The following is a 16,501-nucleotide window of genomic DNA, read 5'->3' as shown; positions in this document are numbered from 1 at the left end:
CCTTAGCATTAGAGTGATTTAATAGCAACAAAACAAAGACATACAACAAACGAACAAAATTCTACCTTTATTATCTTCTGCGAATTTCTGCATGCAGGAGCTGACCGCGAATCTGTTGCTGCATTTCTCGGTAAAGTTCCTACTGCTGGTGAAATAGAAGAAGTAGAGAGTGCATCAGCAGCAGCAGCAGCAGAAGGAGCAGCAGGAGGTGAAGAAGAGGCCTCTTCGCAGGCAGACCAAGGAGAGGAAGAGTCAACAACAGGAGAAGCAGCAGAAGAAGCACCAAGTGCTCCAGCAGAACCAGCAGCAGAAGAGCAGCAGCAGGAAGGTGATGCCGCTGCTGAGTCTGCATCAGCGACTGCAGACACACAGTAAATAGTTGCGCTTCGCAGCAGCAGTAGCTGCAGCAGAAGCTGAAACAAATCGATATGCTGCATGCATAATGTAGCGCTGATCCACCTCTCTCTTTAAACAATTTTGTCTTTTTGTTTTTTATAAACATTTAACTACGACTCTTTTTTCTTCATCTGCAATTCAGTTTTAAGTGTCTAGGGTTTAGGGTTTAGGGCTTAAGGTTTAAGTAGGAAGATCGAGGGGTTAGAATTGAGGGTTTAGGGTTTAACACTCTTAAACCCTCAAAGAAGCCCTTATACTTCGCTGCTAAACTTAAACTTCAGCGATATGTTGAAAGAGTTGTCCGAATAAATAAACATGCAAATTTATATGTACATATATAGATATAAAATATATATAAACAAATATTTATATTCAAAGTATGTAAATACGCGTAAGGGAGATGTTGCGGCTAAGCAAATATCGCGCAGTTTTTTGTTTATTTTGCCCTGCAATTGAAAAAAAATGTATATGTATAGTTTTATTTGCATGTATGTCTATATAGATATGTACATACATACATACATACATACATACATATATATATATATATGAGGGTTTTGTATACTACGTAATATATATACATATATACTAAAAAAAGATTATGGATGTGTTAATTACAAGAAGTTTTGTTTAAATAAATATTTGCTTACATAAATATTTAATACATTTCATTGTTTGTTCTAAAGTGTCTGTGGCTGAAACTCATCGAGAAGGGCAATGAAAAGTGCGTTAAGTGATATAAACAAACTTTTAAATTATTGTTATTAATTAAATTATTCAAGATTTGGAGTTCAAGGGGTTGAGTGTATGGAGGCATCTTTGTTTTGCAGCAAACACCTGTAAAACTCTGCAGCTTCTTTAATTTGTTTCTCGTTAATCCTTCGCATGCTTTTAAATACATAAAATTGATATCCAATAAGAATAGATAATATAATGTCTGCTGTAACTAATATATATATAGATATATATATATGTAGATAAAGAGAAGAAATAATGCGTCTTCCTTAGGGTGCAGCGCAGGCTTGCTGATACAAATGGTGTGTGTTCTCTATATACTGTTTATAAACGCCGATAAAATTAAATTAAATTCAACCATTCAATATCATTATATTTATAAACTAGAAGTATTTTTAAATGTCTTTTTTGATTCTCTCATTAAATAATACTATATTCATAAATTAAATATGCTTTTCACTGCTGTTTTCGGCCGAGCAGCCAAACTAATTCAGAGCAGGTCTTCGCTTACCTACTACGCCAGGGGTTAAGTAAATTTTATTTACTTGCTTTCAAATGAAAGAAACTCTGAGTAAATAAATAATATTTAAACATTTACAACATATTTGGAGGCCTCTAGCGTACAACTGAGGGAAAATATGAAATTTTTTAGGGGTTTGTCTACCTCGAGCAGCCGCACTGTCGGGGAGATGCCTTTCCTATTAAAGGAGTATCTTCCTCTGATATTCCATGAATAAGTGAAAGGATGAAATAATATAATTTTAATTGAATTATAGTGAGCATCTGATCGCTTTTTACATTATTTTTGGGGCAGATCTTGAAGCCGCTATACGTATTATCCGTAGGATCTCTCTTCTCTACCTATTCTTCGGTGCTTTATTGTTTAAAAATTGGACTCAAGTAAAGTATTCGCAGGCTGGGAAGCATATGCTGCTATGTACAATACCTAGAATACTGAGCAAGTGCATCCTTAGAGGCTCCCCCGTAGGATGGTGCGCGCCGGCAAAGTAGCAAAAGGCTTTACGCCTCGAGATATAGAGGAGCAGGAGGAAAAAGAAATACAAGATGAACAGGCATCCGCAGTACTCTTGAAATTAAAAGAATGGTGGAGCGCATGCCTTATACAACGCACTTGGAGACGCAAAAGAGAACAACACCCAACATCGCTACAATGGGGAGGCAGTGGTGCGTTGGAATGCGGCACATTTTCTCTCTCCTGCTGCCACGCCTTTTAACAAACATTTGCTATGAGTAGCGTCAACATATTGATAAAATATATAGACTTGAAACCACTTACGAATAGTGAATTCACCGATTCAGACTTATTTTCTACCTGGAGGAAACGAATTATGAGATGATTCCACCAGTGATACAAGTGGCAAGCACATACAGTGCTTCGGGCGTGCTTCTGAATGCTTTGCTCCCCAGGGGCGTCGTCAGAAAGCAAGCTAGAGGTTGACTCTGCATGTGGAGAAAGTAGCGGGAATTCCAGATCAGAGGTTATAAACTACGCTAGAAAAAATCAAATCTTGCGTCTTTTAAAGGTAATTTAGGCATGCAATAACTGGAACAGGACAAGCAGCAGCCACGAGCCTGTGGATGCAGAAAAACAATACGAAGCGCGGTTGAATGAGCGGCTAGTTTATCTTTATCTTCACCCCGCCCGTTGCTTCGAGGGAGAGAGCACATAAAGAAAACTCCCAAGCAGATATCTATTACTAAATGCCTTTTCGTATCTGTTGAGATATGTTCGCAGAACTTGACAACGCGCCTCCTTGAGGCTCGCCCTCAGGATGCGAAGGCATATCTCCTCAATCTGCTTGAAGCGTTGAAGGCTAGCAGGGTCCAAAAAGATGCAGCTAAGCGTTTTTGTTCAAATAACGACGCGCCTAGTGTTGAACCGTGTGAACAGAAATCTGCACTTCCACACGCATTACCTCACGCTGCTTCTCGAAGCACTGTTGACCCGCTGAGCAGCCGCCTCGGGATCTTCTCAGAGAAAGACCTCCAAGTCTTGTTCGACTATTGCACTAGAACTAAAGGTGGTGGCGCAGCAAAAGAACTTCAAACTTGTGGGAAACACAAAGTATTAGGCCTGGTTATTTTCGAACTATTTAAAAGATTGGATGAGCTGCTGCCTTTAATACAGGAGCACTTTTACTGAAGGGCTGAAAGGATCGGATGTGTTGAAAAGGTGTCAGGTACTGCTCGGCATGATAGTTAGAGAGGCATAGCATCCTTTGCGTGTTTTCTGTGAAATTTCTCAGTGGCCTGTGGCAGTTCACTAAAGTCCTCCCTAGCTTACGAGGTGAGCAGACGGGGCCTGGCCCTCCTTTGCCTGTACCTAGGCTCTGCCTGACTAGACTATCTACCATTATTGGTGACATGAAAACAGATCCTTCGTAGCTCTTTGCTCACTGCCAGTTTCGTTTCTGTTCCTTCACTCGCTGCAGGTGCTAGAAGTCGCCAGCAGTATGTGGTCTAATGGATTACCATCCCTTCACAATTTTTCCATTGCCACGTCAAAACCGATAGAGGAATGCTTCAGCCTACCCTCTTTGTGAGCTCGGCAATACTTTCCTAGCACTGGTGAAGCTTTGCGTCATTTTGCTGCCTAGTCTTCCCAAAAAGTCGATATGTGGTAGACTAGTCGCTTTGCGAAGGGTTCCGGTGGGGAGGAACAGCAGGACGTTGCAGCGCTGGGGAGAATCTTAGCAGGCCTAGCCAACGAACATGCGTTCGACTTGTTGAACGTCCCCAAGTCACCCCTGAAATGACTGGCGGGAGCCTGTCTAGTTCCTTGCCATGGCTAAGCCACATCCGGGGGCATCTGGGCTGTGGTCTTGTTTGTTGCAAACGGAATCAGCGACCAGCCTCTACTTTTGGCTTCCAAATAGTGCGGCGAAAATGTCTCTGAGATAAAAAGGTGTTTTGCGTGATCGTCAACGGTCCACATTTAATTACTTTGTAGTATTAGTCCACCTGTGCCTTGGCACAGATACCTTTGCGTCTTCTGCTTGTGAGATCATTCCCGTAGAGGCTAACCCGGCTCCTTTGAGCTGAACGCCATGCGCCCACTATACAATACTCAGAGCTGTGAAGCATGCCTTCTTGTGCATCGGCGTTGTACACGATACTCTTCAGTTGTTCGATTGATACTATGCTCCGGGTAGTCTTGGACGATTGGTTGGGTTAATAAGAATAATATTAGATAGCTAGACCCTTTGCCAGGGATAGCATATTTAATCCAGGCTCCGTACCTAATTCGTTAATACACTAAAACTCCTTCAAAAATACCATTCTATCTTCATATGCTGTGCACGCTAGAAAGGGAATATTAGCTCGTGCACTAAAAACTGCTACTGCACGGCATTCTAACAACTGGCTCAAATGCCAACGCACTAGAGGGCATGATACCACGCTCATGTGCGGTCTGAATGGATAACAAGCTAGTTGACGACGAGGCGATGGCTGAACAAAACTTTAGTCTTGGTTTAATCACAGGTATGTCTATGTGCTTCTGGACTAAGTTTCCCGTAGCTTTTCTAACAAGCAAACTTGCCTTCTTATCACTTTTGGGCATTTTGCTTCTATTGCTGTCTCCTATCTAGCGCTAGTGTTATTCTAGAGTATGAGCTTCTAATTCCAAAAATATTCAGAAGGGTTCGCTATCCCACATTCATTTTATCTTGTGTTGGTGCAATGATTGGATCAGGCTATGGTTTCCTCTAGCCTCAGAAAACACTTTTACTTTGAGCATTCAAACACGCTTTCTAGCGTTAGTATGCAGCTTGACAAGTTTGGATATGCGCGGAACACATGGCTGTATGCTATTGGAGTCACCATCTTCGGGCAGTTTCGCGGAGCAACTGCTCCCTGCAGAGAATAGTTAAGCCAGTAGCTGAAAGGGTTAAACCCAATGCCAAACGCACCGCAAGGTCGCCAAAACAGATTTTAAAGGCCTTCAGTGTCAACTTCCCACGACAGCGAAACCTTAGGCGTCTCTTTTTAAGCGAGGGCAGCAACGGTTGACTGCGTAATTTTTCCTTGTGTGTTAACATGCGTCTCAGCACAGTCGCTGCCCCTTCCCTTTCTGTGTAGTCAAGGTGAGGCCAAAGCCCTCATGCAGGGTCGGGCCTCCACCTTATGCTTGCTTATCTTTTGAGTAACTCTCCTGTCGAAAAGTATACTTGTAATTTGGGTGCGCATTTCCTACTGGGAGACAAACATGGCTTTGACAAACTTTCATGGTGTTAGTGCATGACGCAGAAGCGAACGAAGTAGGATTGTGTTAATCGAGAAGCTGTTGCATGAAATGCTACAACTCAAGAAAGCCGCCTTGCTCTTCCCGTCAAGCCAAGGACTGTGTGCTGGTGTGTTCGCAACGCACAGCGGGAACAAAAAAAAAGGCACTTTTACTCCATTGTAGCCCACGATGGCCTTACTCTCCAAGCTAGGGCAGGCGTAGGGCTACAGTGGAACTCCCCGGCACTCTAGAGCTGCCAGAGTGAATCGTGTGCACCCTCCCAGCATATCGGTCTATATAACATACATCACTGCTGATTCGCGTGGGTATATTATTCCTAGGTACACCGCCGAAAGTGTGTCTCGAACACTAGCCTTTTATGGCATTGATGTGTGGACATTTAAGGGAGATACTCAGCGGGTGGCCATTTGTTAAAGCTGGAATGAGCAAAGGGCTCTGCACTCCATATACCCTAGGCTTCTCCCCTCAGGAGGAATGGAGACGACTCCGGCGCCTTCCATGCGTGACTGTACCCTCTATTTACGGGAAGTTAGGCCCTTAGCCTGGCGAGAGTTCCCTTTCCCTCTGGAAGCAGCAACAGAAGGCATAATCCTGGTGATGCTTTCAGCCTGGCCGACGAATATGCACTGAAAGAGCATACACTAGGTAAAGAAGAGGAGCTGTCCAGAGATATGAGTATCGCTAACGTTACTCTTCGCTGAAGAGACTCTTGACGATCGGTGCAAGTGCTCTGTCTCTGGATAATGTTGAGAAACGCAATAGGTGCCTGTGTGACCTGCTGGCAAGAAGCTGAGGAGTGAGCTGGGGGAACTCGTTGAAGTCAGCACCATCGCCAGAAAAAGCAACAGTGCCAAAGAACAGGCCTCAATGCAACGCAAACCGTAATGGGGAGGGCAAAGGAATTGGCTGGGGCATCTGCGGGTTGTTTTTGAGTTTCCTTTGTCCTTTTCTAGGTTCCCGACAAAGCTATGGAGTTGCTGCTGGTGCTGCACACAGCCTGCAAGATGAAACTGAGGTAGGTAGCGATGCGAAATATGTCAGCTCTAATTGCAGGACCTGCGGTTCAGCTCCACACATGGCGCACAGGGTACGAATGTTCGTATAACCTGAGGGCGTTGCTTGAACAAAGATGCACCGGATTACTATCTCACGGGACTAGTATGTGGGATCAGCATGCCACTATGTAACTATAGCGCTGGAGTGGGTGATTCAGTGCAGAGTGCGCATGCTGCATCAAGCTTAGTATTGAGGCCTATGCTCAGGAACCAATGGCATACAGCACATTCAAGCCCTAGCATTAGTGTTCATATCTAATACTCGGAAAGGATTAGAGTTACTGTTTTAAAGGGGTATGAATAAGTTTCCAATAGGAAGCAGAGAGGCCGCTGGGTAGAACGGAGAAAGCGATCGCTTCCAATGGGCTGGCCGCCCGCTTGGAGCCACGGCGTACGCAATTTTGAAAAGCAAGCTCCATCACCAGGGGGAATGCCTACCAAAATGCAATACTAAAGCGGTCCACCAGTGCGTTTGAGCGTGGTCTGTTGCTGGCGACGAAAACGTGGAGGAGGTGGCGAATGCGCGGCGCCTTCATGCAACCTAACGAAACCACGATAAAGCAGGTTTCCTCCCCGTTCGGAAAACACACTAGTGCTCGTTGGTAGAGCTCACCAATTTATTGTCCACTTAAATTACTTGCCGCATTTCTGGAAACCCTGTTTCGAAGACAGGCACCACAGCCGTTTTGCGACTCCCCCGAATGTGGAACACCAGGAGATTGACTGCCAACGCAAACTACAAACGCCGTGCCAGTGTTGCACTCTTCTGCAAGCTGCTGAGTCTTCATTACAAGCCGAAGACCAAAAGACAGTCGAAACAGAACAAAGTTCAGTGTAAAATGCTGTAGTCCGAGGTTATTCCACCCAGCTTCCCTTCGTACACTGGCGCTGCGGAACGCCCAAGACCACGGTGCAGCTGATATGACAGTGTCAGCGAAACATTGTAGAGGACGCCCATTTCTTCCTAACGCACAGCATTCCATGCCACTGGAGACATAACAGTTCTTTGCACTATCGGCACAGCCAGTGCGATCTGTCGGACAAGGAGCATTAGAGAATACTGTGTTACAAAGCCAACCGGGAAGGCTATACATATTAATCTCGTACGAGCAGTGTGTATATTTGCCTAAACATGCACTTTTCTGTACAAGTCAACCAACAAACGCCAGTTCATTCGATGTTCGAGGTGAGCACCTGCATGACGGCAGGACGAGTTATTCATTAGCCAGGCTTGACCCTTGTGCGGATCACCAGAATTGTATTTTCTGACGGGACTGGCAAGCCTCCTAGCCCTTTATGGAGCAAATTTACTATGCGGCTGAGCAACGACCATCGTACGGTTAGTTGGAACCACATACAGGCTAGCAGTCAATGGGGGCGAACGCATCGAGAGCTGGTACTGGGGTCGTTGCCCTAAAAACAGCAGAACTGATCAAACTGGCTGAATTTCTTTCCTTATTCGGGAGGGGTGCAGGAGTGATATATGTATACCTTTATAGGCTTATCTGCAGCTTCCTCAAGCAGCCGACACCCGACAGCTAGGAATTCTTTGATGCTCCCCGCTCGCATCAGTCGGCCACGTTGGCCAAAATGAAGCACGCTGTGGTCATCACGGGCCATAAGGTAAAACTGCTACCTGTTTTCCTTTTGAAGGCAATAATACAACCTCCGTTGCCTAGTCAGTGGGTTTCGGAAGCTGGTTCACCTGCGGAGTAGAAACAATGGGTGGGATAATACAGAAGATTGCAACTTAACGGCTATGGGATGCCGAAGATCAAGCATTAGAGTCAAATCCGTTTCTCTCTACCAAAATGATATCCAGTACTCAGTGCCACATGCGCAGTATTCCTCTACAGATTCCCCAGCTAAGTAAGGGGCTGTGCTATAGCTGCTCAGTGCTAGATTTACTGGTACGCTGGCTCGCCTCCTTCCTTCGTGTCCCTCGCTATTGGCCTAGCCTTGACAGGCGCCCAGGCCCTCACGTCAGACTTGCCCTCATCATCTTGCTGGAACCAAACAGGAACCGTCCCGTTCCCATGGCGCCTAGCTTCTTACAAGCCTAAGCATTAGTGCACGATCTGATGGGCATCATGTGCCTAAGAACCACTTGTTCCTGGCAAACGGTGAGAGTGAGAAAAGCAAACGCAAACCGAACGTCAGTGCGCTTTGCCCAAACCCGCCGATCACCGCTGGTAAGTCATAAATGGCCCTGTTGTGTGCAATGCTGAGGACTCTAACTCCTTATTGGAGAGCGCATTTCTCATCTTCATCTCACGACCTCTCGTAGCTTTAGCATATCATTAGCTTTTTGCAATCTTCTTACCTCCTTCTGCTAAAGAGATAAAGCTGCTAACCTTGCTGACCTTCAAGCTCACTGCACTGAAGTCCCGTTCAAATATTAAATGGTATACCCAGTTTCTTACCACTGTGCCGGAATCTGTTCATCACCTATGGTCTGATTATCGTTGGGTCAGCGTTTACCAGCTAAAGCACTCCGTATCTTCATTTACCTACTGCAGTGGCTCGAATTCTTCGCAGGACGCCGAATCTACCTTTAACAAAGATGGTTTAGCATTCTCAAGTCTTTGACACTAAATTGTTTCTCGATCAAACTGTATAGGAAGAGGCTCACTCATCGAACACGCTCCAAAAACAGCGTTCCCCACCTACGAAGTGCGCTTGGGAGCAGCTCCGAGCCTAGATGTATTTGTGCCAGCCCTTTCCACAGTGCCGGGCGAATATCCAGGCAAATATTGTCGAGCCCCGCCAACTGAAGGATATAATGCAATGGTCAGAGTTGTACCACACGAATCACGGCAAAAAGCATGTGAGGCTGTGTGACTGGGCCATAGTAACAGACCGCCAAAGAGGGATCTTTATGCAGGCTGAAGTCTGAGCTGGCGAAGGATTCGGCAGCATGAACTCCAACCGGCCGCCTCCAGCGCGTTAGGAGCCGTTACATTCAACCCAAAGAAGCCTCATCAAGTACTGGGCACAATTGACGAGATCTTGTTATCCTTGATTAACTAGGCTGCATGAGGGTTTTCGCCCCGCTCTCCGCAAGTGGAAAGTGCTGTTTGCACTGAAGCGGACGTGGGTGGGCTCGGGGAACGTTAACACAAAGTGTTGAGAATGATTCGTGCGTGGTCATGAAGCAAGCATTGCCAAACTGGCCGTTTTCCAGCATGGTCGGTCTGTGCGCGATCGCGAATCACACCAAAAAACCAACGTGTTTTTGGGTAGCATTTACGCCTTGAGCATGGCACCAATTTGCGGCCATCGGCGCTTCCAACATATCCACTGGACCAAAGGTGCCGCAACTCCACGTTGGGGCACTGAATATAGGACATCTTCAGTACACTCAATTCCCTTTTTGCTGGTATGGGCTGGTGTAGACTGCAGTCGTGGCAGCGAGCTTAGCGTGGGATGCATCTGGCGTGACGCCTTTCAGCGCAGTTGGCGCGTCCGACAGCTATATTTGGGTTGCGTGCAGAGGTTTGGCGGAGCCCTTCCACTGCGTTCATAGGGCTGGGTCTTGAAGGTTGGCGAACCGATCGAAAAGCGATTGGGCCACCATGCCGTTACAGGGGGCGATTTTCAGGCTACATATGCAGTCCTGGATATCACGGGAGAAGCCCACTAATCTGCAGTAGAGCTGAAGCACTTCGGACACGAGATTCGTTCAAAGCAAACGTATTGACGCGCCCCCATCCACTTTCACCGTCGGCACTTTCGCGCCGGCTGGGTGGTCGGGATCACAGTAAGCCTGACCGTTATTGCGAAGGACCCTGCTGCATTCTCCCTCAGCAAACTGCATCCCATATGCAAGCATATACATATATAACTGATTGGGACTGACGTCCTAACTCAATGTTCTGGAGGTTCTCCTTGGCTTCAGGCAGGCATTGTCCATCTGAGCGTATATTCGTGCACCTCCTGACAAAACCTCGTACAGCTGGGAGAGAAGGATCCTGCACCTCCCTCTAGCACCTCTAGCCATTACATCCACGCGCATACTCACAATAGGCGATAGCTGCCCATGCTGGTATGGCGGCTGCATACACCAGATTGGTCAGCGCGACGAATGCCCATTCTTATTGCACAGGACCACTGCAGCCGTGAATGCGAAAGCTCGAGTGGGTAAGCCTTCTTTACTAGGAACCCGTGGAAGCATTGCACTCCGTCCTGTCCACTGTCTGCTTAACCCCAAAAAAGTCCCAAACGCAGGGTAATAATGATGTTACACCTTCAGTTCTGTACTTCATGCGCGATCTGGTGATGCGACTCCCAGCGGCGAAAAAGGCTACCCATTTTAGACAGAGCATTTGCGGGGACAGCGATTCGTACTCAGGCAGGCGTTTTCGATGTGGACACGAGCACTGAAACAGCCTCTAGCGACTCTCCCGACCACTGCTAATTTCAACCAGAAATGGAACATTCTCCCATGATTTAAAATATGGCTCGCGGAGCTTTGCCATATCATTCCTCAATCTGTTTAGATACTTACCAAGCCCAACGGAACTGACGAACGCCTTCAATGAAACCTAAGGAATATGCCATTGGATGCTGGAGCTTCTATGAAAGACGTACTTGGCGCCACAAGGCACCTGCTGCTAACTCAGTGAACGGTCAACGTTGTGCCAAATCTTGCATGTGTTGTGCTGCGCTTCCTCGGGTGCAAGAGACTGCATGCTGGTTGCACAGGCTTGCTTCAAGCGGCGCTGTATTGGATGATGTCACAGTAAACAAAGAAAGTGTTAATATTACTAGAACTGGCACAAGAAAAGGACCAGCAGACTTAGCGGCTTAAGTGCAGAACAAAAGCCGAGTACCCTGCAGGCGCAAGATGGGGTGTTTTCTCTGTATACCTAACCTAACGATAGACCAAAGCAAAAGTTGGTTGAATACCGTATGTGCTTAGAGATTCGACCGCTCGGTCACTGGATATCTAGGTACAGCTATCCAGGCAAATTTTGCCCTGCTGTGTTGCTAGCCTTCAGCTTCGGCGGGGCCGCCTAGTAGCTAGCTGAAGCGAATGCAAATCAACGGGCCACACCTGTTCCTCCCCTGCCAACAAGCAAGGTGGTGTGAGCCAATTGCCTAAAACCCGAAAAAAAATGTTGACCCTCAAACAATACGAAGATGTTCTAAAATGAAGGTCTGCATGAGAAATTTGCCGCTTCACACGCCTCCCAGACAAGGTCGAGGAGTTGTCCGGAAAAAAGCTGAACCAACAACTCAGAGTCTCGTTGGTTGGGAGGCTTAGTGTTTGGCGGAGTCAGCGAGGTAAGAGGGCGAACGAAACAGAATGACGCGGGCATAGAAGCCAAGGGGACTAGACACGGGGAAGAAGATTGGGATCAGATGATCTCAACGTTGATCCGCCATATTGCCACTACTCAAAAACTGTTTTTCCTGTTTATTGCTGCCCAGCGACAAATCCTCGAATGACTTTCGTTTTACAGGAATATTGCCCTGCACACCGGAGAAAACGTGAGCGACGAACAGGCACAATGTTCGTTGTTTCACAGAATAGATCGGCGATCTAGGACCCAACCGCACAGATGGCCAGCTTCAAAAGGGCGAGGCCGCCATCAATAGCCATGGACATTCCTGCTGGGGAGACCACTCCAGAGGTAACTAGTACTTCAACGGATAAGATCGCCCTCGTGGATCCTGTCCATACAGACAGCAGCGTCATGAAGAGGTGGCATTCGGGTACGTCAGCCCCTTCCAGAGTGATGAATTCGCAATTGTGTTGCAGCAGATGTTTACTAGAAAACAGTAAGAATGTCTACTTGTTGTGGCTCCTTACTGCCAAGCACCAGTTAGGGTTGTGGAAAAAATGGTGAAGGGTGGCTTTCCTTGCCACCTCCAGAGGCCCGCCCGCTCGGGATATTTGCCGGTGCGTGCGCACACCTGCTACGCACTCTTGTGAGCCATTCCTGTTGAGCCGGCCGGTAACCATTCAGCTAGTTCCTACTAAAGGAACGTCTTGCCCTACCTTTTAACCGTGGGCGGCCAGCACTGCCGCCCGAGCACGCTTCACGCTCGTCACTTCGTTTTGCGAAGACACGAGGGCTGTTAGCATCGAAGGCGCTGGAATCCGTACGTGGGCCTACATCTCCAAAGGCGGCAAGATAACAGAAATTTCTTTAGGGAAGCGGAATCGGACGGCTTTGCAAGCGTTTCCGATCAGGCGCTTTCTCTTGAAGTGCCAGAAGCAGAATTTACTAGGTCCAGCACTATAGGGTTTTTCGGGCAGTTTACATTTCGGAGCAGGCCGTAGTCATCAGGGCGGGGAAGCCCTGATTGTATCTCATGTTATGCAATATATGCTTATGTTCATCTTCTGCGCGAATCATAGACGTGACACGGCACTGCCGGGTACTAAGCCGAGCGGGCACACGCTGGTTCATCGCCGACCTTTCGGTGCAATGGGACAACTCGTGCTGGTCAGGGAAGCGTGCATTTTAGTATCAGATTATGCGTGTGAGAGGTTGGCATTTTCGCAAAATGGTTGTGCGGTAGCTCAATTCAGTGACTGGATATACTACGCAGTTCTGTAAGCGTTACTCTAGATGAAGGAGCTGGCTACTCGACAGGGTAGTGCACGCATGTAGTTGGCGGGTCGGAATATCCATCGCAATCGTAGTCAGGCTCGACTATGCACCCGATGGCATGCAGTGGATATGGGAGGTGTGTTGTTTGTTAGGCACGCGATTGGGTTTGTTCAAAGAATCCGGTTGCTCCAAAAATATGGACACTGTATTAGTTGCAATGCAGCGCTGCGCGACCATTTGCAACCGGAAGAAACGTGAGTGAAACGTTTGCTTTCCGGGTTGGGGCAGCTGCTGCATCGTCAACCAATTAAAATGCGCGGCTATGACCCATCTGCCCATCCTCTCCTGAAAAGCGTGTGCGCTGGGTATTAGCTTTAGTCGTGGTCCACCTCCCGTGTGTTGAGATGTATGCTGGGTCAGAGCACAATCTGTAGCAACCGGTTCTGCCCCGATTTTCAGAAGGTTGTGTCTTTCAGGAGGTTGCTCGAGAAGTCCACAGGTGAGCAACCCGACGTTTCACTGGCGCGTCTTGTGGGATCTTCGACTCTGATTTGAAGACAGATATAAGCTTTCTACACGCTTCGCGTGCATTATTGGCTATAGCACGGGATTGTAAATGAGGTGTTACTTTCATGCAACAAGCCAACCCACAGGTGGGTAGCGGATCTGATGGCTATGGGCAGGTTTCCTGCGTACTTATTTTTGGATGGTAGTAGGGGTGTTTAAGATTCCCTAGCTAATCACCGAAGCCGCTATGACATAAGAGGTTGGCAAGCACTGCACCCATGTGAAACTCTGGGCTAGGTACTGGGCATACTTCGTTGAACTCGACTGTCTGGACGGTGAACTTCGCTCAAGTGTTCTCTGCAATGGAGCAGTGGCCTGGGACAACTGGGATACACGAGGTTGCGCTATTTAGGCGCATATCTGCATCGACGCTAAAGGCTTTTGAAGCTGGTCTCAATAGGCAGTCTTAGGCGGTATACTGGGGACTTGGTGAATTGAAATATTCAATCAGTAGGGCAGAAGCGCACAGACGCACAAGGGAACTACCGTGCTCGTGTGAAGTCATCGTCAGCACATCATCTCGCCAGGCAGTACATTGGTAAATTCGGCGTTGGGGGATTCGCACTGACAATACTGAATAGGCAGGACACTCCAGGATTGAGAGCTGACCAGCGAGCCTTGCGGCAGACAGGTGCTATTCTCGCCTGGTAGGTGTGCGTGTGAGGCTGAATGGGTTTTTGGTACGTCCAGTGGGCATTATCCTGCATGTTACCTGCTTGGGCTAGCCGTACTTCACACCAATTTGCTCTGCATGCCTTCCCCGTCAACTTCATACTCTTCTGCGGTCGGTTGGGAAGCAACCAGCTAGATTTGCTCCCGCTGTGAGCTCCTTAGATCCCAAACGTTCCCCACATTTCGGCGGGAACGCTACAGTGAACTTAAGGAGATTAAGTTAAAACACCTAGCGCTTCAGGACAAGCTATTGGCGATTGTCTCAATGCGGTCGTTCGGCTTGGAAAAAGTTTTGCGTACTAAAAACCAAACTCATGGAAAGCCGAAGACCTAGTTGTGCTACAGCCCGATAATCTTACCGACTGTTGCTACGCAGTTTTGCTCACTGCAAAAAGCATAGAAGGAAAGAAATAATGGCACAAGGCTGCGTCTGCCTTCATGTTTGGCTGGCGCGTCTACAAAGATGTTCGTACGTGTTCCTTCCAGTCTCCGAACCGCAGAAAATCAAGTGTCCAGCCTTCCTAATTGGCGTTTCAATCGCGGAGCAGATTGAAAATATGACTTTCATATCCCCAGGTATATATTATGCGGATTCGCCAACACAGATCAGCTCACTCTCGATTTGTCTGTATTTGGACGAACAACTACTGGGATGAAACCAGGGAAGCTCGACTGCGCTCGGAATTTACTCATTTACCGTAAACCTGTTGCGCAGGACCGAGCCTCCGTTGATTTGATGTAGATCGGTCAGCAGTAAATCTAAAAAGCTGACGCTGAGCAGCTGATGCAACGCGAAAACGAAAGCAGCAAAAGATTGAGAAAATCACGTTGATGGGCTGCAAAAGATTGCCAGTTGATCCGCCAAAAGCAAATAGGATCTCAGTGTCACGGGAATCTCGGTCACTGCGATGGGCCTTGAGGTATTGGGAACAGGATGGAATCAGAATAGTACTAAAACTTCACAGGCTAAAAAACGTCAGGGAAAGTCACGGAATAGCCGTGTTTGTGGTGGCTGACTTGGTCCGGGTGGGGCTTTGAAAATACCCCATGGCTGGGAGGTTTAGGTGGCACCTGAGCCTTGCTGCATTTGTAATGCCCGTGGGGAAAGCCCGTGTAGCTTGCTCACCTGTGAAGAAGACACTGAGCTTTTTGATGGCGTTACCAGGAGTCCCACCTTATTTATCGGGAAAGCTTCCCCGTAAACGCCAAATGCGTGGCACTGACAGGTTTTGGTGCCAAGGCAGGCTTTGTATGCCGGAACCTTTACAGGCAGTCATTATGCCTCTTGTTTACTCATAAAAAACGCTGGGGGACCCCAACGTTGTTAACTGTCCTGTAGTCAAGCAGAGTCAAGGATAGAACGGGGAAGTGTGAAAATATTGGGCCAGAAGTTGGCATTCGCATAGTGCGATCATCCGAAGTATGTTGGTCACGAGTAGTCGCGAAAGAGAGCCCCACTGGTGCGTAGACGCTAACCCCAAGCCTATTGGCGAACGTCCATAAATTGCCGAACTTTGTGATTCTTACAAAACTAGTTGCTCGTGCAGGGGTGCGTCGGCTGGGTAATGCGACACCCTAGGAGACTGGCAAACCCGATATCATAAAAGCGGAACTCTAGCCTAGCAGCTCGAACTGTCGCCGGCTGAAATTTTAGTATGTCACAGCTTCCGAGGTTTTCGCAAGTTGGAAGGTTCAAAACAGATAAAGGACCACTTTCTCGGGCACTTTACAAAAATGGGTAAAATGATCTTGTATTCGGCAATGAAAGGGCAAGAATAGTTTTGAGCTGGAAAAACTTGACCTGGCACGCCTATTGCGTAGCGCTGCTCAGAACAGCTGTCGAGCAGGCTAAGTGTTCATCCAAATTCGAGAAGTTGCCGAATGCTACCGGATTGCTGCTTACTGGATATTTCTGTAACGGGTTCAGCAAGCTAAAGAAGCTGGCTTAAATTAAATGGGCGGCTATCCCGAGGGGGTGACCGGTGAATTTCTAATCTCAAATGCTAAGTTCGGCTGTTCGCTCTTTCATATCTGCTCGGACTTGCTGGATAACTTTTTCCCCAATTAATGTCATCTGTATGCATGTGGAGGAAGATTTTTCCGGCCGCTGCTAGATAACCTCCTGCCATCATACCAATGATTTCCATCTTTACGTCATACATGTGAAGTGCTTACAGTATGGGCAGCTATATGTATGCGAGTTTGAGAAGTCCAACACATATTTGCTAGAGACGCTGCGCCAAATC

The 16,501-nt window shown here is 47.4% G+C and overlaps 1 protein-coding gene across 1 annotated transcript; it reads left to right on the top strand.

Moving 5' to 3' along the window:
- Positions 1 to 97: 97 nt before the first annotated feature.
- On the top strand, positions 98 to 375 carry EAH_00046940 (hypothetical protein; the record flags this gene model as incomplete). Its single annotated transcript, XM_013391510.1, has 1 exon — positions 98 to 375. A coding segment is annotated over one exon (278 nt), but the record flags the coding sequence as incomplete, so codon positions are not given.
- Between the last annotated feature and the right edge of the window lie 16,126 nt (positions 376 to 16,501).

Source organism: Eimeria acervulina, genomic scaffold (genome assembly GCF_000499425.1).
Source record: "Eimeria acervulina Houghton genomic scaffold, Eah_scaff706, whole genome shotgun sequence".
NCBI classification, from domain to species: Eukaryota; Apicomplexa; class Conoidasida; order Eucoccidiorida; family Eimeriidae; genus Eimeria; species Eimeria acervulina.
This window is presented reverse-complemented; position numbering and strand designations above follow the sequence as displayed.